Raw genomic sequence first — 27,020 nt, forward strand, 5'->3', positions numbered from 1 at the left:
TCTGCGAAAAGTGAAAGTTTGACTTCTTTGCCAATTCTGATGCCTTTCATTTCCTTTTGTTGTCTTCTTGCTGATGCTAGGACTTCCAGCACTATGTTAAACAATGCAATCCCAATCAAAATAGCACCAGCATTCTTCTCAAAACTAGAAGAAACTATCCTAAAATTTGTATGGAACCACAAAAGACCCCGAATAGCCAAAGTAATATTGAAGAAGAAAACTAAAACGGGAGGCATCACTATCCCAGACTTTAGCCTCTACTACAAAGCTGTAATCATCAAGACAGTATGGTATTGGCACAAAAACAGACACATAGACCAATGCAATAGAATAGAGAACTCAGAAAAGGACCCACAAATGTATGGCCAACTAATATTTGACAAAGCAGGAAAGAGTATCCAATGGAAAAAAGACAGCCTTTTTAACAGGTGGTGCTGGGAGAACTGGACAATAACATGCAGAAACTAGATCATTTTCTCACACCATACACAAAAATAAACTCAAAATAAACACATTCCTGAATGTGAGACAGGAAACCATCAAAACCCTAGAAGAGAAAGCAGGAAAAAAACCTCCTTGACGTCAGTTGCAGCAATTTCTTGCTTGACACAGCCCCAAAGGTGAGGGAATCAAGAGCAAAAATGAACTCCTGAGACCTCATTAAGATTAAAAGCTTCTGCACAGCAAAGGAAACAATCCATAAAACTAATAGGCAACTGACAGAATGGGAAAAGATAGTTGCAAATGGCATATCAGATAAAGGGTTAATATCCAGAATCTATAAGGAACTCACCCGAAAAACAAATAATCCAGTGAAGAAATGGGCAGAAGACATAAATAGACACTTCTCCAAAGGGGACATCCAGATGGCCAACAGACACATAAAACGATGCTTAGTGTCCCTCCTCATCAGAGAAATACAAGTCAAAACCACACTGAGATACCACCTCATGCCGGTCAGAGTGGCTAAAATGAACAAATCAGGAGACTCTAGATGCTGGTGAGGATGTGGAGAAACGGGCACCCTCCTACACTGTTGGTGGGAATGTAAACTGGTGCATCCCCTCTGGAAAACAGTGTGGAGGTTCCTCAGGAAACTAACAATAGAACTCCCCTATGACCCAGCAATAGCACTGCTAGGAATTTACCCAAGGGATACAGGAGTACATATGCTTAGGGGCACATGTACCCCAATGTTCATAGCCGCACTCTCAACAATAGCCAAAACATGGAAAGAATCTAAGTGTCCATCAACTAATAAATGGATCAAGAAGATGTGGTATATTTATACAATGGAATACTACATGGCAATGAGAAGGAATGAAATCTGGCCATGTGTAGCAACATGGATGGAACTTGAGAGTGTTATGCTGAGCATATTTGTCGGGAGCAAAAAATAACCATGATTTTTTATCTATTAATTCCCATCCTAAGAATATTCTAGAAAATTCTAATAAGTTATAAAATATCAATATATTACTTTAATATCAGAAGAGTTGGAAATTTTTAAATTGTCCAGTACCAGGTGATAGGTTGAATAAGTTGGAGTACATCTTATAGGATCATCATGCAGACTTGTAAAGGAGGGTACCAAGGCACATTGATCCTCAGGCTGAAGGGATTAAAAGGCCCAGAATTACAGGTTAGACGAGGATTGAGAAAGGTTTGCTGAGGTGTGACGAACGAACTACCTACAAGATGGAGAAGTGGGGGTACTTGTCTCCAAATCATGCTTAGAAATGGGACTGATGGAGGCATGCAGAAATTTTAACATATGAACTTAATATTTCAGAGGACATCGTGGACTTTTATCTGCCTCACACGTAAGACTAATGGGGATCTTGAGCAACAGCTAAGAAAGAATTCTTAAGACATCTTTGATGCAAAAAAAAAAATGATTTTGTTAAAGCACAGGAGACAGGACCCAAGGGCAGAAAGAGCTGCACTGGGATTGTAAGGACTGACTGATTATATGCTTTAAAGTTAGTGGGAGTTAGGGATAGCGTAAGTCTCTAAAGAATTTGGAAGCAAGGCTTACCAGACCTTGAGGGACTAACTGCTGTTAAGATGAGGTTACTTTTAGTTTTTAATAAAACAAAAACATTAAGGAAGTAAGGCAGCCATGAGTTGCTTGAGAAAGGTCACGCTCTGCCTGTTTCAGGTATCTATCAGTGGGCTGCAAGCTGTGAGGAGATTTAATTTAAGCTGCATTTCCCTTGCTTTTGTTTCCCTTATCAAGACCTCCAAAGAGCCAGGAAGGACCTGGCTGGCTGGCTTGTTTCTGTGATAGCAGATGGACGTACAGTTGATGGCATCGGCCAGCTTGCACTCCTAGAGTCTTTTCGGACAAAAGATGGACCAGTGTTCACAGTGGGCCAGGGGGATTGGCACGGCTGCATCATGGTTAACATGGATGCTCTACAGCGGGGTGAACAGTTCCTCAAGGCTGCAGAGAGAGCCAGCAGCCAGAGATGACTTTCCTCACACGAAGGGAACTATAGATGAGAGATCCACAGCAATAGTTTCGCATCTCTAAAGAGCCAAGGAAACGTGCACACAAAAGTGAGGGTCGGCTTTAAAATTCTTTCTAGTCCAAGAACACCTCATAACAAGCCTGGAAAGAAAAGTAGGGCTTTTCCTGCCTCTTTCCACCACCCTTTGTCCACTCACAGCCCTGGCAAGGATGGGAACTGAGACTGACAAGATGAGGGTGGAGATATTACAGAGCAAGTCAGCAAAGAAGACATTCTTCATGGAAATTTGAAATTTTATTATACTAGACAGGACATATTAATTACTATTATTGCTTTTATTATTAGAAAATGATTAGAAAAGTAATAAATCCTCTTCCAAATTTCACCTTGGGCCAAGGAAGAAATTAGCCTCAAATAATAAAATGAAAGTGTCAGCAAGATACAAATGTAGTTGCTTTTACATTGCATCAGACAACTTGTGCTTATTCAGTGTAGCTGTTATTTACAAATGGTCTCTATCCCATGTGCTTTGGAAGATCTAGCATTCACCTGTCTTTCCCCCAACAGCCCCCTCCCCAGTATCTCTAGGAATTCTCTAGATATCTATGATGCATTCTTGTTCCTGTCTTATTCTTTATAATTGCTCTCTAGTCTCTGCCCTACACTAACCCAAATATTAGAACATTTCCCTTGATATTTGAAAAATATTCCTCACAAGGCAGTTAATGTTTAAAAGACTCTTGCTAACAAGTTGAGGTCATAAGTAGGGAGTAGTTTTCTGTGTAGAATAAAAGTTAGTTTGAAATTCAGTATTAGACATGATAGATTCTAGAAGTTCCTTGGCCATATCCAAGTCATGGAACTTCATTCTAGTCAGTTTCTAACTCTCAAGTTGCCCACCCTTAGCTTTGTTGCTGGCTTTTATACTCTTAGGAGACCCTCTTTAATGTTTCCTGACTCTTCCTGATATTAACTGTGAAGACTGAATCGGATTACTTAATATCACCTGTCTTACTTTCCTTATAAACAGGGATACTTTTAGTAGCTACTTTGTACTAAAAGATTAAATGGGTTGACACATACAAAGAAATTCACAGAGTGCTCAACACAGAATAGATATCAAAATTTTAAAAGATAATAAAGTAATTAAAATAATTTAGATGAAAGAAAATGTGTTGGATATACTACTCATTGTTAATCTTCCCTAGAGAGTGAGGCTGTATAGGTATAGTTCCCTTCTCACATGATGACAATTCCTCAAAGTATTTTTCTAAATGAAAGTTCTTACCCCAGTAGAATATGTTATCCTCTTGAAATTAGTATTTTTCTTTCCAGGATATTTGTATAAAAAGATTGGTAGAAGATATATTAAAATATTAGATTGTGTATTTCCAGACATAATTATATGGAAGACGGTTTAATTCTCCATGCATATTGGATTTTATAGCTGAAATATGAATTATTTTTTTAAAGTCAGAGATTTTTTTAATTTTTAAAGGTTTTTTAAAATTTATTTTTGAGAGAGAGAGACAGCATGAGCAGGGGAGGGTCAGAGAAAGAGGGAGACACAGAATCTGAAGACAAGCTCCAACCTCTGAGCTGTCATCACAGAGCCCAACATGGGGCTCAAACACGAACCATGAGATCATGACCTGAGCCGAAGTCAGACGCTCAACTGACTGAGTCACTCAGGTGCCCCTAAAATTGGAGATCTTATTCATGTTCATGCCTTAATAATAATTTCAAGGATCTAGGTAATCAGGAAGCTTAATCAAAGAAGGTATGGGCATTGAGGATGGCTTTTCAGGACCCCTCCTCCTGCATTTGATGTTCACTCCCTGGCTCAGAGGAATAGATGAGGTCCTCAGGTAAGGTTTAAGTTGTATTGCCTAAAAGTGCAGAGTGAGTGTTCCATCCATTAAATATCTCCATTTTATATCGCAGTTTATATGACATTTTTTAGGGCATCATACCTCATAAATTGATTGATTCTTTGTTTGTTTAATACTTATCCAGGAATATCCTATTAATTACATAAGTGAGGGTTTAACATCCTAGCAATTATTATTCCCCTACCTTGAGGTACAGTTATTTTCTTCCCAGGAACATTAGTCTGAATCCTCAGTCTTTCTTTCCCTGAGGGCATTCTCCTTGTGTCTGGGGGGCGGGGGGAGGTGGGGAGGGAAATGGATTACTGGCTGGCTGCTTCAACATCTTCCACCAATTCTCTCTGACCTCAGTTAATATTGCTTTGTCACACATTCCTCATTGTTATTATTTGTCCTTCATTTTCTTTAATATTTCAAAGAAAGAATAGTGTTTCTAATGCCTTGATAACCACAAAGATTTGCTCTGAAGGCCCAATGAGTAGGAGGAATAAAGTATGTTCATAGGGACTATCTCTTTAAAGATCTTTTGAAATCCTTTGCTTCTCAATGACTGTTGATCTTCCATTGTACATAGTTGCTTGAACCTTGTTGCATGATTTGATGGAGGCATTTAATTGAATGTGCAATGTTTCTAAAGTCCAAGTCACTTCCTCTTCTAGATAATGAATTTTAACGGGGCTATATCATTCAGAGGTTCAGCTCAGCTTTCCAGTGCATTACTTTATCCTGGGGAACGTCATTTGCATAAGTCAGGCTTTCACTTAATTCTACCAATAAAGTTACAAACCCTGTACCATACCATGTAGCTGCGGCAGAGGCTTATGCAACATTTGACACGCTCTGCTTTGGTAAAACCAGTAGTATCCTTCAGGGCCATGTGTTCCTTCTTTTTTTTTTTCAGATTACAGATTAATGACCCAGTCTTTTTCCAGAGAAAAAAGTCCAAGGATTTTTCTCCCGATATTGGCTATGTATTAATCAGGAGCAGATCTGAGAGACTGGCACTGGCAAAGTTTGCCTTCCTCACTCCAATGCTTCCAGACTGGTTTCCGTTTTTTATTTGGCTTTGTTCCAAGAGAGTACTGGAATCTGTCCTCAGGAAACTTGGACTTCTACAAAGCCTCATTCATCTGTGGGTGTCTTCCCAATTCAGCCCTCTCCAGGTTTTGCCCCACTGTGCCTGGAAGGGGCTGAGGCCAGATCATGGGCTCCTGCTGGCTCCACAGCCAGGTGAGGTCAGTCTGACTCTTCCCCGGTGCACAGGTGAGTGGGAGTCCTCCTCCAAATGCTTTGGCCTTTGGTGCTGGTTGCCCCGGCTCCCATAGGAGCACTTCTGTGGGCAGATGGATGCTGAATTTTAGTTTTTTAAAGGGCATGCAAAAGGAGGGGCATCTTATGATTCCATGATGCTGCTATCCTAAGGTTATATATCTGAAAGTGCTTTGAAAATGTAAATATTGGGCACTATTACTGTCTCGTGTTTATTGCCAATGATTCACACCCTGCTTGAGAATGCATGTTAACAACATTTCTGTCCTTGCCATTTTCCCTATCTTTCCTTTTATTTTAGCAATCTAAGCTGTCATAGATTAGTTACTTAATAAGTATAATACCTTTTAGTGATTGACCAGAGTTTATGAGGTCATTCAATATAGATGGAAGTAAATACTGCCAACTTCCTGTCCTTAAGTCCTTGTATAAGTACATGGATGAAAGAAAAGGAAAAATGAAGGCTACAGTAAAATTAATAATAAGTATCACAGTAATAGGAGCAATACTGCAAAGCCCAAGGAGAGATGGATGACCAAAATAAGGAGCACTGGCCATAGTTCATTTTTTTGTGTCTATGTAGCCCATGATTGGTGCCAGTTTATTACAACTTGGTCACTTTAATGAGAATTTGATACACAAATAAAGGTATAGACTCTTCCTTCAGATGACTAATTCTTTAGATGATCTGTGTGAAACAGCACATTTCATATCAAAACTTAATAGGTTAGAGTCTTTACGGATTCTTTGTTAATTGAAACTGGGGTACATATTGGGGCACCTGGGTGGCTCAGTCAGTTAAGTGTTCGACTTCAGTTCAGATCATGATCTCACAGTTCGTGGGTTCGAGCCCCACGTTGGCCTCTATGCTGACAGCCAGCTCAGAACCTGGAGCCTGTTTTGGATTCTGTGTCTCCCTCTCGCTCTCTGGCCCTCCCCTGCTCTCTCTGTGTCTCTCTGTCTGTCTCTGTCTCTGTCACTGTCTCTCTCTCTCTCTCTCAGAAATAAATAAAACATTAAAAAAAAAGAAATTGTGGTACATATCTATTTTAGGTAAGATAATACCATTGCTAGCTAGTGTATGACTTATTATGATTGTGAACTTATAAGAATTTAAGCTACATTATCTAGTTTTATTGTGTACATTTGCAATCAGATAATAACACATTTTTTCCAGATCATAAAAAAACTCTGGAAACAGGAAATAAGTTGAAAAATATAGAAAAGCACCAATATATACTAATATGCAACCAGTCCATCTCCCACTGACTAATTCACTGTTAGTGGTTTTTTGCAAATACAATTACAGGAAGGAAAGAATTTTAAATGACTTCCTCTCTTGGTTTCCCTTCCTGAAGACTCAGACCCTCTTTCTACATATAAGCATAAGGGTCTGGATAAGCTATAGCAAGTTGGGCTCTAAATGGAGCTCATGCAGTTTAACCTATATCTGTTTTCTCCCCAGGGTCAAAGATGAAGGAATGATACAGCTCACAACCAAGTTATTTTATTCATCACATGGATTTCCATGTAGAAATAACAATAGAAGACTAATTAGTGGTAAGATGGCTTACAGTTAATTTACTCAACTTGTAAAATACAAACTTAAAAATTATTAAAAAGACATTACACATCTTCAATGACATTCTAAAACTATTGAATCATCGACATGGGTAGAGTATAAATCTGCCTTCTAGAAACTGGTATACACAAATTTCTTAGTCCTTATATTATTTCATCTACAGAATTAATGTGAACAGAGTATACTTTATTTCTAGACTACAGGTATTCACTCAGAGGTTGATTTTATTTAAAGCATTTGAATCAACTGTATAGAACACTTAAGTGCCCAGTGAAAAAGATGCCAGATGCAAGAATAACAAAGGGCAATTTTCCTTAGTGTATTAAATGGAGATAAGTTGATCTCCCTTGGATCAATCAGGACGTGGCTTTTCTCTGTCTTACTCACTACAGTAATAATAAGGGTGATGATGTTATCCCCAAAGTTATACTATTATAGGTTAACCTAATAGCCAAAGCTGTGGCCTCACATACAAAATTTTACAATTATGTGTCAGGAGGAAGGAACACTTAAATATGACAGATTCCCCCTTTACCCCTCTATATTCCATGTTGGCATGTCATCTTGCCAAATATAGTTCTCAAGCCAATAATAGGAATAGTGAAATCCATGTTAGCCCTTAAAACAAAATTGGATTTTAATTTATCAATAATCCATTAGAAGAAGAGGAAAAGAAATACTCTCTAACAACTGACATGGAGTTTAAGTTAATACACAGGAAGGTTTTGAAAACCTTGTTCCATCTCAATTTTCCAAACACCCTTATCCCAGTAGGTACACAATGAATGCGTATCTGTTTCTGAAACATAGGGTTGCTCTAAGCTGGAGCATAAGAAAAACAAAATGTGAAAATATAAAGCATTGTGTCTTTTGAGATATTTTCCTCAATATATTTTCCAGCTCTAATTGAATCCGTGGACATGGGCTTCTTATCACTAACTTTTGCGGCCTACAGTGTTCTCATGCAGTTTTCATTTATATTTACAGCATTTCCTTGCCATGGATACAAATATCTTTAAATATTTGTGTGAATGGTTTTCTTTTGGATACTTTGAAGCAATTTTTATCAAGCTAGTAGGTATTCTCTCAGTCAAGCTCTGGACCCCAGACATTTTCAGCTTGACATAACACATCCAGTCTCACTCAAATTCCATTCTATTTCTTCTCTCGTAAACCTCACTTTATCCCACACTCACTTTCTTTTCATTTTTCATTTTTATTTGGACTTAGGGACATTAAACATAGGAAAGCAGAGATGAACTTTAAAAGTTAGAGGAAAAGGAAGAAATAAAATGGCAAAATATTGGAGGAAAATGATCCCCTTTCATTGACTTATGTTTATGTACTTATTTTATAGTAACTTCTTTGCTTTGTTCCCTGTACCTGAAATAGAGAAAACTATTCAAAGTTGAATGAATATTACATATCTTAATGTAGTATTTACAAGAATAAACATATTCTTGTAGTATTTACAAGAATAAAAATGCTCCCCTAAAATGATAAAAATATGTAGTTGATGAAAGATTGAAAAATACAGAGTGATAATGAGGTCATTAATGCAAACTGGGGTCTGGTTATCTATCTCACCAATTCAAAGTCCATGAAATTACTCCCCCACCAAAAAAAAAAATAAAATATGGGAGCTCAATGGTGTAAGTGTACTATCAAATGTATTTCCCTTTAAGGGAACATATAACCTCCTGTCCAACCAATTTACAACATATGCAGAAAAGAGTTAATGAACAAGTCAGAGTCTGACATCTTTAGAAAGGACTGCTTGCAAAGTCTGCCCTTGGTTAGAGTTTGGGAACTTAAATCAGAAACAGTTCCCCATACTGATATAAGGTGTCCATAGATGACAAGAGTGGCCCATCATACCCAATCTGTTTGTATAGACATCGTTCGTGCTGCACATCTACTTTCCATCTGGGAGTCTGAAATTTTGATACTGCATGGAGGAAGGTACCGTGTGACCATCCTCCAATTAAAAACCTAGGACACTGAATTTCTAATGAGCTTCCCTGGTAGACAACACTTCACACATATTGCCAAACTCATTGCTGGAGGAATAATCACACTGTGTGACCCCATTGAGAGAGACTCTTAGGAGCTAGTTACTGGTTTCCTGCAGATATTACCTTATGTGCCTCATTATTTGCTGATTTTGTGTTGTATCCTTTTGCTGTAATATCATCTGTGAATACACTGTATGCTAAGTCCTCTGAATTCTTCCAGTAAATCACCAAACCTGGGCATGTTCTTGAGGATCTCCGATACACAAGGTTGACTGAAAGATGTATGTGAAGATATATGGATTCTAAATAAAAATATGTATTGAATACATACTATGTAAATAGAATTATGTCAAGTAAAGTCCAAGTAGCATGGACTTCTTTTAAGAAATTCACAGTATGGTGGCTATCTCTGCATACAGAAGTATATACAAAGAATATTTGATTAATGGAGTCAAAGCAAAATAAGGAATATACAAGAAGTTTATTTCAATGGGAGTTTTGAAGATACAGACAGCACATCTTGTTTCAATTGCCAGGAAAGCTAAAAACCTGTAAGTTAGCCTTAAAGGAACAAGTAGATTTTGACAGGTTATGATACCTAGAGACAGGAGAAAAGGGGAGTTTTGGAAAGTTTCCTTTACAGAGTTTCTCTTGGAACTTTGCCAATGAATATGAGGTGTCATGAAAAAGTGAAATATAGAACATATTGAGGAAATAAAAAATAATATTAATTGTTACTTAGGACACAAAGTGGAAATTTCAAATCTCTTGGATAAAATCTGAATAATCTGAATGATCTATAACTCAGTCCCATGCAACATTCATGGATTATTATAGAAGGACCATCAAAATTCCATAGCAATTTAAAAGTGTTCCTCTTAAACTCTGGCACAGAGCTTATGTTCTACTGGTTTCTAATTCTGCTTTTTCTTTTCTAGCTCTCCTTTGTTCAGGTCCATCATGAGTGAGAAATGGGACTCAAACTCTTCAGAAAACTGGCATTACATTTGGAGTGTCAATGACACAAAGTACCACCCATACTCAGATATCAATATTACCTATGTGAACTACTACCTTCACCAGCCTCAAGTAGCAGCAGTGTTCATTATTTCCTACTTTCTGATCTTCTTCCTGTGCATGGTGGGAAATACAGTGGTTTGCTTTACTGTAATGAGGAACAAGCATATGCACACAGTCACGAATCTCTTTATCTTGAACCTGGCAATAAGTGATTTACTGGTTGGCATATTTTGTATGCCTATCACGCTCCTGGACAATATTATAGCAGGTATGTTGACTTGTGTGCCGTACAAGAATGATATGAGGCAGTGTTTGTCCCATATTCCTGCACCCATGGCAGGGCCATCCATTCATTTGCAAATATTTATGGAGTTCCAAGAATTGCTACAGGTACCTGCCCTCATCCATTCTAAAGGAGGAGAAAGGCAATAAACAAACATGTAGGATAAGTAGTCAAGAACAATAAGAATTATGGATAAAAATAAAGCAAATGACAGAGATGAAGAGTGGAAACTGTCATTTTTATAGAGTTCACCGATGGTTATCAGAATGAGATCTAACGTTCTTTATGGATGACTTTAAATTTGCTTAATAAGTTCAGGGCACATAGAATGTAGTAAAAATACTGGGATTATTATAACACTGTAAAGTTCAAGGAACTGGTAAAGTCTAGTTTCAAATGATACAAGGTGTTCCGTCTAACAGCTATTGAGGCCCTCTTGTGGTTAGCTAGGGAGATTTCCTTTTCAGGGAAGGCGAAGCAGCAGTCCCATGTATGCAAAAAGTGGTAGTTGAATGAGTGGTAATGTACACATGCCACAGGACTAACTTCACACTGTATCGGTTAGGGTGCTGCCCTGGAGTCCTTCCGGCCTGTAGTGCTACTTCTCTAGTGCTTCGTTATATACTCTGGAAGTACAGGGACAGTGGATCTCCCGCTCCCAGAACAATTTTGGTACATAGTACATACTCAGTAAATATTTGTTGTATTAATGAGTGAACGGTACTCAAGACAGATATTCATATTCCAAATCTGTATGAGAAAAAGTGATGCAATAGGAACATAGCAAAAATGCTTAGACCTGAGCCGAAGTCGGCTGCTTGACTGACTGAGCCACCCAGGTGCCCCAAGAGGTTTCTCTTTAGAGGTGACATCTGTTGCCTGCCTTTCTCTGCAGTGGGAGCAGGTTTAAGAATGCCTCTTCTAGCATCTGTACTGCATAGAGTCTGTGTTTTTTATGGTGTCTATTGTTGAAAAAATATTTATATTTTTAACAAAAAGGAATGTACATTTTTAAGACCCTGGGCTATGCAAAAAGAGAACAAAACAATTTATTTAAGTTATTGTTATTGCTCTCAAGAAACTTACTTTGCCAGTAAGAAATGTTCTCAGTATTCACCCCCCACACAAATATTTATGAAGAAATTCTTATCTCAACTTTTCATTAAAATTACCTTCCTTATCCCTGATTCTCATTAGCCAGAAGCAGCCACATTCAACATCTTGCCTTTATTTTTGGTATTTACTCTCATGTTTCTAAATAACCTGTTTCCATTATAAGGTATTATCTTCACACTGTGAGAGATGTGATTTAGTTCTTCTAAGGCTCTTCTACCACAAGAGGTATTTCCCTAGCAGACTCCACTGAAATGACACAGAACAAAAGAACATAAATCCACAGAAACTGCCAGATATTGCTGAATGTGAGAGTGTGAAAACAGGATTGGCTGGAATGGTGTACAAATGCATTCAGATGCATTTATACAGACACACAAACACACATTTGCATTCTTTATCTCCTCTCATTTTCCCAATGTTGTTATAATTTTTAAGTCAGTCTGCAGAATATATGTTCCTATTATTATTTGTATCTTAGCTCTGCTGAGGCATGAAAGTTAATACAAGAACATTCCCCAGGATTAAGTAGCATTCTATTTTTGATTGAAAGGACTATGATATCAATATGAAAGAGTGCTGTATCAACTTCTTTTTTCTTGGATTTAATAAGGGCATTGTAGTTTTATTTGCTTCGGTGGGGGTATGTACCTGTAAGCAATATAACCTCAACTTCTCTTCTACATGTGTTAATTTCTTCTTAATACCTTCAGACCTATCAGATAACTTGTGAATTGCATCTTTTTTTTTTTTTTTCTGGAGATACTCTGCTCGTGCTCTCTACCCTTTCGTTCCTATTCACACATACTGTTCTTCAGGCACCTCCGCACCTACTGCTCAGGGATGTCCCTTCACTGAGATCCTAAGGATTCTCTTTACCTCTCATTGTGCTCAATCCCCTGTTTTTCAGAGCCATGTCTTCTTTCTTGGTTTATTTCTCTATTAGTTTCCTGAGAATGTGTGCATTAAGATAAAAAAAAAAAAAGACATTTGAGATCTTGCTTTGTCTGCAATTATCGTTATTCTGCCCTCATACCTAAATATAGTTAGCTGTATGAAGTACTTAAGGCTAGACACTATTCCCCCTCAAAATTTTAACAGAGTTATCTCTATTGTTACTGCTGGAAAACCTGATATGACTGCCAAAAAAGCTAATGATGTTAGACTCTTGCTGCTTTTATCATGATTTGTATTTTGTTTTTTCTCCTGAAAACTTAGGACTCTCCTTTATCCTCAGTGTTCTGAATTTCAGGCAATTATACCTTCTATAGGTCTTTTTATTTTTCATGTATTGTGTTGGACACAAACCAGGTTCTTTTTTTTTTTTTTTTTCTTTTTTTTTTTTTTACAAATAGTTTATTGTCAAATTAGTTTCTACATAACACTCAGTGCTCATCCCCAAAGTGCCCTCCTCCATGCCCATCCCCCCCACCCCCCCACATCCATCAGTCCTCAGTTTTTGTCAGCATTCAAGAGTCTCTCATGGTTTGCCTCTCTCCCTTTCCCCCACCATTTCCGCCCTTCTTCTCCCACTTGATCCTCCGTCAAGTTCCTCCTAATCCTCCTATACGTGCAAACATATGATATTTGTCCTTCTCTGCCTGACTTATTTCGCTCAGCATAACACCCTCAAGGTCCATCCATGTTGCTACACATGGCCAGATTTCATTGTTTCTCATTGCCATGTAGTATTCCATGGTATAGATAAACCACATCTTCTTGATCCATTCATCTGTGGATGGACACTTAGGCTCTTTCCATGTTTTAGCTATTGTGGAGAGTGCTGCTATGAACATTGGGGTACATGTGCTCCTATGCCTCAGCATTTCTGTATCCCTTGGGTAAATTCCTAGCAGTGCTATTGCTGGGTCATAAGGGAGTTCTATTGTTAGTTTCCTGAGGACCCTCCACACTGTTTTCCAGAGGGGCTGTACCAACAAACCAGGTTCTTTCAATCAAAAATAGAATGCTGCTTAATCCTGGGGGATTTTCTTGTATAATTCTCTTCCATTTTACTTTTTTCAGTTCGTATTAGTCGGATATCGGAGGTTCTGGGTTGCCTTTTGTTTCTTCAGCTTTCTCGTTTCTGTTTCTTATTGATGTTTTTTCAGAGATTTTCTCAATTTTCTCTTCCAGACATTATATTGAGTTCTACATTTCTGTTCTTGTATTTTAAATTCTTTGACCTATTTTTATTTTCTGCATGTTTCTTATACTATCATGCACATTTCATTGATGAAATGTGTTATATCTCTCAGGTTTATATTTTTATGCTTTTATGTTAATTCTAGTTATCAGGGTTATATTCGTTTCAGTTGTACAATATAGTGATTCAAAAATTCCATACATCACCCAGTGCTCATGATAACACATGTACTCCTTAATTCCCATCACCTCTTTCACCCATCCTCCCACCCACCTCCTCTCTGGTAACCATCAGTTTGTTCTGTACAGTTAAGAGACTGTTTCTTGGTTTATCTTTTTTCCTATGCTATTTTGTTTCTTAAATTGTACATATGAGTGAAATCATACTGTATCTCTTTCTCTAATGGGCTTACTTCACTTAGTATCTTACTCTCTAGGTCCACCCATGTAGTTGCAAATGGCAAGAGTTCATTCTTTTTTTGTGGCTGAATAATATTCCATTGTGCATGCATGTGCATGTTTCACACCACATCTTTATCCATTCATCAATTGATGGACACTTGGGCAGCTACATATCTTGGCTATTGTAGATAGTGCTGCTATGAACATAGGGGGTGCATGTATCCTTTTGAATGAGCATTTTTGTATTCTTTGGGTAAATACGTAGTAGTACGATTGCTGGATCTTATAGTAGTACTATTTTTAACTTTTTGAGGAACCTCTATACAGATATCCAGCACTCTGGAAAACAGTTTGCATTCCCACCAACAGTATAAGAAGGTTCTTCTTTCTCCACATCTTTGCCAATACTTGTTTTTTGTGTTGTTGATTTTAGCCATTCTGACAGATGTGAGGTGATATTTCATTGTACTTTTTATATGTATTTCCCTGATGATGAGTGATATTATTGAGTATCTTTTCAACTGTCTGTTGGCCATCTGAATGTATTCCTTGGAGAAATGTCTGTTCATGTCATCTACCCATTTTTTAATGGGGTTATTTGTTTTCTGGGTGTTGAGTTGTAGAAGTTCTTTATATATTTTAAATACAAACACTTAATAGGATGTGTCATTTGCAAATATCTTCTCTTGTTCAATAAGTTATCTTTTAGTTTTGTTGATTGTTTCCTTTGCTATGCAGAAGCTTCTTATTTTGATTAAGTTGCAATAGGTTATTTTTGTTTTTGTTTCCTTTACCTCAGCAGACCTATCTAGAAAGAAATTACTATGGCTGATCTGAGAGAAGTTACTGCCTGTGTTCTCTTCCAAGATTTTCATGGTTTCAGGTCTCAAATTTAGGTCTTTAATCCATTTCAAGTTTATGTTTGTGTGTGGTATAAGAAAGTGGTCCAGTTTTCCAAACACCATTTGTTGAAGAGTCTTTTTTTTCCATTGGATATTCTTTCTTACTTTTTTGAAGATTAATTGACCATATAATTGTGGGTTTATTTCTGAGTTTTCTATGTTTCTATTTTTGTGCCAGTATAATACTGTTTTGATTACTACACATTTGTAATATAACTTGAAGTCTGAAATTGTGATACCTCCAGCTTTGCTTTTCTTTTTTAAGTTTGCTTTGGCTATTTGAGGTCTTTTGTGGTTCCATACAAATTTTAGGATTGCTTGTTCTGGTTATGTGAAAAATGCTATTGGTGTTTTGATAGGGATTGCATTAAACGTGTAGGTTGCTTTGGTAGTATAGACATCTTCACAATATTTGTTCTTCCAATCCATGAACATGGAATGTCTTTCTGCCTCTTTGTGTCCTCTTCAATTTCTTTCATTAGTGTTTTATACTTTTCAGAGTATAGGTCTTTCACCTCTTAGGTTAGTTTTCTTCCTAGATATCTTATTATTTTTGGTGCAGTTGTGAATGAGACTGTTTTCTCCTCTTTCTGCTGCTTGTTAGTGTATAGAAATGCAACAGATTTCTATACATCGATTTTGTATTCTGCAATTCTTTTATCAGTTCTAGCAGTTTTATTGGCAGTCTTTCAGATTCTCAGTGTAGAGTATCATGTAGTCTGCAAATAGTGAAAGTTTGACTTCTTCCCTACTGGTTTGGATGCCTTTTATTTTTCTTGTCTGCCTGCCATGGGTAGGACTTATAGTACTGTGTTCAATAAAGTGAAAGGGGACATCCTTTTCTTGTTCCTGATCTTTGGGAAAAAAGCTGTCAGTTTTTCCTCATTAAGGATGACATTAGCTGTGGGTTTTTTATATATGTCCTTTTTATGTGGAAGTTATTTTCCCTCTAAACCTACTTGTTGAGAGTTTTTACCATAAATGGATATTGAATGCTATCAAATCCTCTTTCTGTGCCCACTGAAATGATCATATGATTCTTATTCTTTATTTTATTGATGTAATGCATCATGTTGATTGATTAGCAAATCTTGAACCACCCTTGCAGCCCAGGAATAAATTCCATTTGATCCCTGTGAATGATATTTTTCATGATTGTTGGATTCAGTTTGGTGCTTTTTGTTGAGGACTTTTGCATCTATGTTCATTAGAGATATTGGCCTGTGGAGCTCTTTTTTTGGTGTCTTTATCTGGTTTTAGTGTCAGAGTAATGCTGGCCTCATAGAATGAATTTGGGTGTTTTCCTTCTTTTTCTATTTTTTGGAATAATTTGAGAGGAATAGATATAGATATTAACTCTTCTTTATATGTTTGGTAGGATTCACCTTGAAGCCATCTGTTCCTGGACTTTTGTTGGGAATTTTGTGATTACTGATTCAATTTACTTGTTGGGAATTGGCCAAATCTGAAAATTTTCCACTTCTTCCTGTTTCAGTTTTGGTAGGTTATGTTTCTGGGAATTTATCCATTTTTTCTAGGTTGACCAATTTGTTGGCATATAGTTTTTCATAATATTATCTTATAATTGTATTTCTATGGTGTTGGTTGTTGTTTCTTCTTTCTCCTTTGTAATTTTGTGGACTTCCTCCTTTTTTCTTGTAAACCTGGCTAGAGATTTGAAGTAATATTTTTTTTCGTTTTTCATCTACTTAATTTATATTGTTTTTTCCCCTTTATGTTTCTTTTTTCCTATTTGTTTTGGTCACTTTGATATTTAAGGTTTCCCTTCTGTCAACTGCTACGTAGCTGCTTGTGTTTCAGACTGAGACATGGTGTGGCTGCTTTGGACCTCTGCGTGCCTTAAGATTGAGATTAGTCCCACTCTCAGCCTCATTAGTCGGGCCCATGCACTGGGAAACCCACAACGCTCAAAATCTGCACATCAGTATTCTTGGAAGGATCACATTCCCCAGAAGGAAATTCTCTGATCTATTGCCATGGGATTCATAAGAGCAGCTGCTGTGTTCCAGAGCCTGGTGGGTCTCTGGGCAGCAGTACTGCAAGCAGAGCATCTATTTTCACTTAATTCTTCTGCATCACTGTGGTACCCACTCCATCTGCACCTGGTGACTCAAAGTCTAGAGCCCCTCTGCTTTTACCTCCTCAGAGAGTAACCTCCGTTCTTCTGCTAGCTGGGGGAAGAACAAGTGGCATCTCATTGTGTTTGTTCATAATTCAGCCAGTTATATTGTTTTCCCAGCTTTATATTCTCTCTGTGCATTTAAGTTATTTTTTCTCTGGTGCTTTCATTTCAGTGGAATTTAGTGAGGGAGATGAGATAAATCATATATTCTATTTTTGACCAAAGGCTATTCACACTCCTTTTTGCCTTTTTAATACTGTAACAGCAAACATATTTTAGGACTGGGAAAATGTGTTCACTTTTGGTTTCTATTCAGGAGAGTCACTCAAGTGTCTATTTTAAGATGATCTGGATAGATGGCAAAATGTTTTTTTTTATATACTTGGATTATTTAGATTATTGGGAATATTTTAAAGTAGGTACAAGTATTTTTTAAAAATAGCAGGATTTTTAAAAAATGTTACATATTTCTCAGATTTTTAAAATTTATCTTTTGGGAAACTAGAATATTTGCTGATGGAAGAATATTACTTTCTTATAATAGCAGATGGGTATTTATATCAACCTGTTATAATACTTTTACTAACTTATTTTATAAACATTCTAGCAAATGAGGTTTAATTAGAAAGATATGTTTTAGTCAGCTCAGGCTACCATAACAAAATACCATAGACTAGGTGGCTTAAACAACAGACATATATTTTCTTTCTATTCCAGAGGCTAGAAGCATGTTAGGTTCTTGGTGAGGGTCCTTTCTTTGGTTTGTAGACAGCTACCTTCTTACTGTGTGCTCACATGGCCTTTCTTCATGCACATTCATGGAGAAGAAACCTTTTTTCTCCCTCTTCTTCTAGAGGCACTAATCCCAACATGTGGGCACCACCTAAATATAATTACTTTCCAGAGACACCACTTCCAAATACATTGGAGCTTAAGGCTCTAAGATCTGAATTTGATGGGGGATCAGAGTAGAGCACTAACATTCTATAACAAAGTACCTCTGAGGTAAATTGCGTCATTACATTATATATGGATAAATATTAGTTTTATTTACTATTCTACATGTGACTTCTATTCCTCATGATTTATGGGGTACATTTCCAAATTATAAAACCAATTATTCTTCCTGTCTTATTCATTTAAAGGGCACTATTGCATAAGGGTTAATGGTTTAGACTCTGGAACCATACAACTGGGGTTGAAAGCCTAAGAATGCTTCTAACTAGCTGTGGCAAGGTATGTGATATATGTGTGTTTATTACCTAGTCTACATCATGCGGAAGAGAATAAAGCCTTCGAAAGTCTATTTGGGGGATTAGAAAAGTTAATAGGTATGAAGAGCTTACCACAGTGCCTAGAATGCTGTAACTACCATGTAAATTCTGACATTAGTACTAGTATACTAAAAACAGAGCTCTGGAGGTATTAATGAAAATAATGAGAAACATTGTTTCCTGGGTATCATTTAGGAAAGAGTTGCATCAGTCTTGATTTCATGCTTTTCTGTTCATATTTTTGGTGAAATTTTAAAAAATATGATCTTTTCAAAGACTATTTCAATTTCCCTTTCAGGATGGCCCTTTGGAAGCACAATGTGCAAGATCAGTGGATTCATCCAGGGAATATCAGTTGCAGCATCAGTCTTTACTTTAGTTGCCATAGCTGTGGATAGGTAAGTCAGCCCCAAAATGTGAGTCCAGAGAAAAATTTATAATCTATTAAATTTGGTTCCATCTGCCCCAAACTATATCCATAATATATGCTCCTTTAAGAGCAAGGCTCTATCTATTAAGGGTTCAGTAACAAAACTACTAAAATTTCCATTATTTTAGAAATAGGGATGATACATGTCTTAGTTTGGGCTGCTCTAACAAGATACTATAGAATTTATGGCTAAAACAATTGAAATTTATTTGTCAGTTCTGGAGGCTGGGCAGTCCAAGGTCAGGATGCCAATATCTTCTGTATCTAATGAGAGACATTTCCCTGATTTGCAGAAGGCTGTCTTCTCCTTGGAGAGCACAAGCTCTAGTCTCTTCCTCTTCTTATAAAAGGTTACTAATCCTATCAAAGAGGAAACTGCCCTATTGATCTCATCTACTTTGTTACTACCTTAAGGTCATAGCTCCTAATACCATCCCATCAAGGGATAGGGTTTCAACCTTACTCAAGGTATGAATTTCAGGGGGACACAAAACTGAAGTTCATAACAGCATAGTTTATATATTTTCCATACTAGAATATTGAATCTTCTAATGGTGGAAATGTGAAATAAATTTGACATTTTATCCAGATGTTAAGGTAAAATTTAATACATCCATTTACACCTATTGTTGAGGTGTGCCTGTAATGGGCCAGATCGTACACCATCTAAAACAAATTAGACACAGTACCTTGTAAATAAGTCCACACTCTTGTAGAAGTAGACAGACACAGTAACAAATGATCCTCTCTCCTTTTTATCATTGTTATGTTAGAGAGTGATCAAGTTACCTCTCAGGACAGGGAGTGTTGGGTTCACAGGAAAGGTCAGAAATTTACCTTGGAAAGAAACAGAGGAAAGAGCATCTCTTAAGACAGAGACAGGGCACTTGAAATGGGAGGATGCTTGTCAAGGGAAGTAGAGAGAGATGGTCCAGTTAGAGCATGGGAGGGTGGAATAGCATATTAGGTCACAGAAAGTCTATGGGCCTGGGGCACCCGGGTGCTCAGTCAGTTGAGCCTCTGACTCACTTCAGGTCAGGTTATGATCCCAGGATCTTGGAATCCAGCCCTGCATCAGGCTCTGCCCTGAGTGTGGAGGCCTGTTTGAGCGTCTCTCTCTAAAACAAAACAGGAGTCTTTTATATAGGGAAATAATGGCTAGATTTTCATTTTAGAAAAACAAAGGGATTGTTAAAAGGGATTGGAGTTGTGTAAGACTAAAGAACAACAGTTAAATCTTTTGTAACAACTTAAGGCAGTGGCAATTAAGGGATATTTGAGAGGGAAACTGAACAGTGACCTGAAAGATGTCCCTCCAGGCAAGGAAACAGACTAAAAGGGAACTAACCAATCAGCAACACACAGGCACATCTATGTACAGGAGAGAGTGTTTAAAAAATACAATAGAATAGTTGACTTAAAAAGCAAAACACCTCATATAGCCTATTTTCAACATTAATCTATTTTTAAGAACACATCTTATAGATCTAGTTTTTTGGTTTACATGTAAACAGCATACAATTTACATATATAAATATGCTAACCACCAAATGCCAAAGATCTCTTTTCACATTAAAATTTGGAAGCTAATTATTTCCAAATTTGCCATATCCTGTTACTACTATTGTTTTATACTACTAAATAGTGCTGCTCAGTTATTTAGTTGTGAATGTTTATACTACTATACCTTAACTTTATAATTATTTATGTCATCTTTACAGTGAATAAAAAAACCTGTAATATCCTTTGTATTTTCTACTTGAAACTTGAGCTTATCAGGTTAATTTCATTACATTTAGTATTAAATATCCCTTAATTTCTTTCACAGTTTCTAGTATGCCTCCTAAATAGAGATTTAGAAATAAATATTGCTCTTCAGGTTTTAAAAATGTTTATTTTTGAGAGAGAAGAGTGAGAGAGTGTGCACACACACAGTGGGAGAGGGGCAGAGAGAGGAAGACAGAGGATGTGAAGTGAGCCTTCTCAGGCACTTTATTACTACTGGTTTTTCCACCTGGGCTCTATAGCATGGCAGCTTCAAGGCAGCTTACCTTACATGTTGTCTAAGGCATGTGCATCCTAAGAAAGTCATGTAGCATCACTTCTACATCCTACTCATTAGGATGTGAGTCACTAAAACCAGCACATATTCAAGGAGAAGGGAACTGAATTTGGAGGACATGTTTTGAAACCACCACACCTTCCTCTCCATCTGAACTACTTGCGCCTGAATGTCTTTCTCAGGGTCAGCTCTTGGAGGAAGCCAAACAAACAAAAAATATCCCCCAAACCTATTTCTCCAGACGAAGTCTTTCTCCTAAATTTCATACTTGTATTCAAAATGCCTCCTGGTTAACTTCGTTACACATCCAACAACAAGCACTTCAAAATAAACAGATCCAGAATTGAACTTGTCGTCTCTACCAGTCCCCTGCAAAAAGACGAAACAAAAAGTCAGCTCCTCTTCTCACTTTCCCAAATCAGTGAATGGTAGTATCACACAACCAATCTGTCCTTGAACCTTTCTTCTGTCTAGTCACTCTTTAAATCCCATCAATTCTGGGTCCTAACTGGTCTTGAACAAGTCCACTATCTTCCATTGCTTGAGAAAGAATACTGAGATTTTTTTCCCCCCTAACTGGTTGTAGGGATAAATTTTATGTGTGAACTTGACTGTTCCATGTGGTGCCCAGATATTTGGTCAGACATTATTCTGGGTGTGTCTATGAGGGTACTTTTGATGAGATTAACATTTGAATCAATAGGTTGAGTAAAAGAGTGCCCTCCCTAATATTGTTAGCCCTTATTCAATCAGTTGAAGGCCTGCATAGAACAAAGAAGCAAAAAGGCTGACCCTGCAAGTAAGTGCCTGACTTTTAGAGCTGAGACATCAGTCTTCTTCTGTCTTCAGACATGAACTGCAACATTAGCTCTTCTGGGGTTGTGAGCCTGATAGCTTTTGGAACTTATATCCGTGGCTGTCCTGTTCTCAAGCCCTCAGACATGAACTGGACTATACCATTGGCTCTCTTGGATCTCCATTTTGCCAACTGCCGATCTTGGGACTTCTCAACTTCCCAAACTGCATGAGCCAATCCTTTAAAATAAATATCTTTCTATGTATTTATGCACACTCTTGGCTCTGTTGCTCTAGAGAAGCCTGACTAATGTACTGGCCAAGTCTAAACTCCAACATGATTTTAACATATTTTCGGTGACTACTTCCTGGCAGAGAGCATTTTCTTTCTTGGATCATCGTTGCCTCTCTGAATACATATACATGCATATACATATAACATATTCATGCATATACATATATTTGTTGAATGAATGAAAAAGTATTTGAGGGCCCAGCAGTTGGTTTACCAAAAAAGAATAAAATACCCAGAATTATACCTATAAAGTTACCCATAATTTAAAGGTAGGTAGATGGGAGGAATCATTGATTAGAACACCAGAGGAAAGGGGGCGCCTGGGTGGATCAGTCAGTTAAGCATCCAACTTCAGCTTACGATCTCACGATTTGTGAGTTTGAGCCCCACATCGGGCTCTGTACTGACAGTCTGGAACCTGCTTCTAATTCTGTCTCCTTCACTCTGGGCCCCTCCCCCACTTGCATTCTGTCTTTCTCTCTCTTTCGAATATAAATAAACATTAAAAAATACTAGAGGAAAACTTGATGTTAAGACAAGATGTTGTAACAGCAGACATTACCCATGCAATGAAGAACAGAGCAACTAAAGTTCAAATTAGTTAGTATATGAAGATATGTCAGATAAAGCTTTTAAGTGGCTCAGCAGCAACTCCATGTTATTTTAATTTTTCCTATCTGCAGATCTGGAAATTAATAATCTTCATAACATTTCCTTTTTATAGAGTCATCACAAAAATCAAAGATTGAATAGGTGATAATACTTTGAAAAGTATAAAATATTAAACACTTGTATATGGTATGATTATAACTATAATGAGCATGAATAATAACATCAAGACTCACAATAGAAAAATTGCAGTAAAATGAAATCGGTGTCGTTCTACATACTGACATTGAATTTCCATGTTCACCAGAGGGCATAGAACATCTGGAAAGCAAGTAATCAGAAATCATAATGGAAATTCTCAGACTCCTATAGCTGTGAACCACGCCACCAAAACACTTAGTGACTTGAAACAAGAATGCTTAAACATTTCTCATGATGCTGTGGTTTGGCTGGGTGCCTCTGTGTCGTCACTCAAGTTTCTGTTTATGTCATCTTGCTAATGTTCAGTTGGCCAAGCACACAGATAATGTGGGAGGGGAGCACAGAGGTCATGAAGGAGAGTTTAACATTATGGACTCTGAAGCCAAACTACCTGTTTTAAATCATGTGTAATTGTGGGCAAGATTTTTTACTTTTCCTAAACTTATTTTGCCAGTAAATGGGGAAACTTAAAGACTATCAATGCAGACCAATGAAAAAGAACCTGGAACAAAATACTAACTATTCATGTTCAATATATGCTAGTTACCACTATCACTTTTGTTATTAATAATTTTCGATACTCATTGAGTTGAAATTTGTATCAGTTACAAAAATATCAATGCATGCCTCTCTGCTTGCTGCTAATGGTAACTTTCTAGGTTTTTGAGGGGAATGTGAGTGGTAGAATTAAATTTAATTCACAACTTGGTCAGAAGTTATGAGGCAGTGTCCCTCTGCTCTTTGCCTTTAATTGCAGGTTCCGCTGTGTTGTCTACCCTTTTAAGCCAAAGCTCACTATCAAGACAGCATTTGTCATTATTGTGATCATCTGGGTCCTGGCTATTACCATTATGTCCCCATCTGCAATAATGTTACATGTACAAGAAGAAAAATATTACCAAGTGAGACTCAAGTCCCAGAATAAAACCATTCCAGTCTACTGGTGCCGGGAAGACTGGCCAAATCAGGAAATGAGGAAGATCTACACCACTGTGCTATTTGCCAATATCTACCTGGCTCCTCTGTCCCTCATTGTCATCATGTACGGAAGGATTGGAATTTCACTCTTCAAGACGACAGCGCCTCACACAGGCAAACAGAACCAAGAGCAGTGGCACATGGTGTCCAAGAAGAAACAGAAGGTAATTAAGATGCTTCTGATTGTGGCCCTGCTTTTTATTCTCTCCTGGCTGCCTCTGTGGACGCTGATGATGCTCTCAGACTATGCTGACCTGTCTCCAAATGAACTGCAGGTCATCAACATCTACATCTACCCATTTGCACACTGGCTGGCCTTTTGCAATAGCAGCGTCAACCCCATCATTTATGGTTTTTTCAATGAGAATTTTCACCGTGCATTCCAACATGCTTTTCGTCTCCAGCTCTGCCAAAAAAGAGCAAAGCCCGAGGAGACCTATACTGTCAGAGCTAAAAACAATGTGATCATAAGTACATCTCATCAGTTAGTCCCAGGACCTGCAATTCAAAATTCACAGGAGGAAAATTTGCTTTGTAGCAAAAGTGCTGAAAAACCCAAACAAGAATTAATGATGGAAGAATTAGGGGAACTCACCCAGAGCAAGGAGATTTTAAAAGAGTTGATGTGATGATTTTAACTATACTGTGTGTTATATATAAAAATATTACTGCTTTCTATAGCTTTGTACTTCAAAGAATGTTCTAAAGAAAACATGTACTGCAAGCCGTCTTTGAACAGAAGTGGAATAGTCTTATATTCATATCCAATCTTATGGTATATCAAATATGTAGAAGACTCACATACAAATTTGTCTGGATAAATCCATGTTCAAAGCCTGATGGGTATAGTCACACATATGTATTATGTGTATACAAAACACACACTTATTCTCTCCAAACGGTGATAAGTGGACAGTTCTTTGCCTGAGAGTACATTTTGTCAATTCTGTTTTTGCTTTTGGAGTTGAAATTTTAGACTACGGAATTGTGCTTTTAAAATATATTTAGCTTTCTTAGAAGAAATGCGATAGCAAATAGACACTATTTCTTTGTGTTTAAGGTTGATGTTTCTTTTAAAGAGTACAGTTAAAGTGAAATCCTATGTTATAACTGTTGGCTTTTTAATATTTTCATAAATAAAATATGCCCTAGTTGAACCCATATTTCTTACAGTGGTGACTGGGATTCCAGTTTGACACCCAGTCTAATAGAATCTCTGACAAAGAAGCAAATCCTTTATTTTTTTTTTAATGTCTATTTTTGAGAGAGAGAGGGAGACACAGAATCTGAAGCAGGCTCCGACCTGGGGCTCAAACACACAGACTGTGAGATCCTGACCTGAGCAGAAGTCAGACACTCAACTGACTGAGCCACCCAGGCGCCCCAGGAAGCAAAGTAGTAGTTGGCAGAAGAACGACTGCTTTCCTTTGAAGGGCTTAGTCAAAGATATGCAACAATCATTATTAAAGTCTGTACAAGAACAAGACCAATTATTCCAGATTTCCCGCTGGGTACTGCTAGGAGCCTCACCGGCCTTGCTGGAGGACAGTCATAGTGAGGAAATGGCAGTGTTTGCACAGCTCCTGCCATGAGAAACAAAACTGGTACCTCCTTCTGCTACTACTGGCTCATGTTGGAAATGAGGCTGCTGGTATTGACCAGGCCTCACAATATTGCAAATCAGACTGATATTCCGCACACAGATTCATCATAAGGAAAAGCATATTCCTGCCTTTTCAAAAGAGATTTTAGATGAAAGCACTGTGGATGACTGTCAAAAGGCTCTTCCTATGGGCCTTCTAGATTCAAGACTTAGATAATAAAGGGGGTTAAGGACACCAGAGTTACAATTGAGCCTGGCCCTGAGATAAAGAGCCTAATTTAGAGTTAAGGACAGATATCCACCCTTACCCAATTGTTTCTGCTTGGAGCACTGACCCCCAAGGCATCTTTGTTGATCAATATTCTGAGTGATTTATTCTGACCTTGAATATGCTGATTGCATCCTGTGAAGGAACCTATCACTTCTTCTGTTGTAATTGTGTGAACAAACATTGTGTTTCCTGAAAGACCCATTTTTCCTAATACTTCTCCTTAAACAAACAAGCTATTGACTCCTGCTCACAAAGAACTTACTTCACCCTTTTTATGCTAAAAACATGGTCTCATATGCTAAAGATACCTTCCTTCCCCATAGGATAGGCATCTAAATCACCTACCTCAATCACTATTGATAAAGGTTATGCATGAGTCTTCTACAAATTTATGTTCTGGGAAATTCTTACATATCAAAGAAATTTGTCATCAGAAATCATTGTCTAAGGCAAATGTCAATTATAAAATAAAGCCCCAGTCAGAGCAGAGATGCCTGCCTGGTGACCAGAAAGATTCTCGTGACCTCTCTCACCCCTCCCTCGCCGACACCAACCATCCTTCAGGGACCCCTGGACCCAGCCAGAGCTGGCCTCCAGCAGGGTACAGCATTTAAATCCAGCACTCTTACTGAATTAGTAAATTAATACCACACTCTTACTGAATTAGTAAATTTATACCGCTGTTAGAAAGAACCACAAACCCTTGGATTCTGCTATGCTCCAATTATGTAATGACAATAGTTGTAAATGCTAGCTTTTATTCTAGGGTGAGATTAGTCCCTAGAAAATTTGAAAATATAAAATAATAATTTGGCAAATAAAAATAAATCACTAGGTTTGGGCCAAGAGTGATAAAAAATATTACTTCCTACCACCAGGAAGGAAACTTTTGAAGTCTAGGTATAGAATTTGATCTTTTAATCCTTTGCCCCGAGTTACCGAAGTACTATTTACAGTAGATGTTGAAGATTATTTTGTTGGACTACTACTTTCCGATGGGCATCCTCACATTCTATCAGTACCTGAAATTCATCATAACTAAACCCCACACCCTTACCTGCCATCTACCTACCCTCTATCAACTTCAACCCCCTTTCCTGTGTGTATTTCCATCAATAGTCTGTTAGTGGCAATGTAGGTATTACCTAAGGTGATATATTTTCTCTACCGTGCTCATGTTCTTGAGCCCTCCCAAGCAGGGTTGTTAATATCCATATTTTTACTAACAGTCTATTCAAGACAGTCTCGGCCACAAGCCACAGAAC

The 27,020-nt window shown here is 37.6% G+C and overlaps 1 protein-coding gene across 1 annotated transcript; it reads left to right on the forward strand.

Annotated features, from left to right (window-relative positions):
- Positions 1-7,130: 7,130 nt before the first annotated feature.
- NPFFR2 (neuropeptide FF receptor 2) lies at positions 7,131-24,611 on the forward strand. Its single transcript, XM_039223899.1, has 4 exons — positions 7,131-7,192; positions 10,168-10,517; positions 18,810-18,909; positions 23,661-24,611. Exons 2-4 carry the CDS (start codon positions 10,190-10,192, stop codon positions 24,508-24,510), a joined length of 1,278 nt encoding a protein of 425 aa, XP_039079830.1. The 5' UTR covers positions 7,131-7,192; positions 10,168-10,189; the 3' UTR covers positions 24,511-24,611.
- The last annotated feature ends 2,409 nt before the right edge of the window (positions 24,612-27,020 follow it).

Source organism: Hyaena hyaena, unplaced genomic scaffold, assembly GCF_003009895.1.
Source record: "Hyaena hyaena isolate Hyena2069 unplaced genomic scaffold, ASM300989v1 scaffold_1495, whole genome shotgun sequence".
In the NCBI taxonomy this organism is placed as follows: domain Eukaryota; kingdom Metazoa; phylum Chordata; class Mammalia; order Carnivora; family Hyaenidae; genus Hyaena; species Hyaena hyaena.

Coding starts and splice junctions, on each gene's coding strand:
- NPFFR2 (XM_039223899.1), top strand. CDS start 10,190: ATGAGTGAGAAATGGGACTCAAACTCTTCAGAAAACTGGCATTACATT. Junction 10,518..18,809: donor CCTGGACAATATTATAGCAG/GTATGTTGACTT, acceptor TTTCCCTTTCAG/GATGGCCCTTTGGAAGCACA. Junction 18,910..23,660: donor GTTGCCATAGCTGTGGATAG/GTAAGTCAGCCC, acceptor CTTTAATTGCAG/GTTCCGCTGTGTTGTCTACC.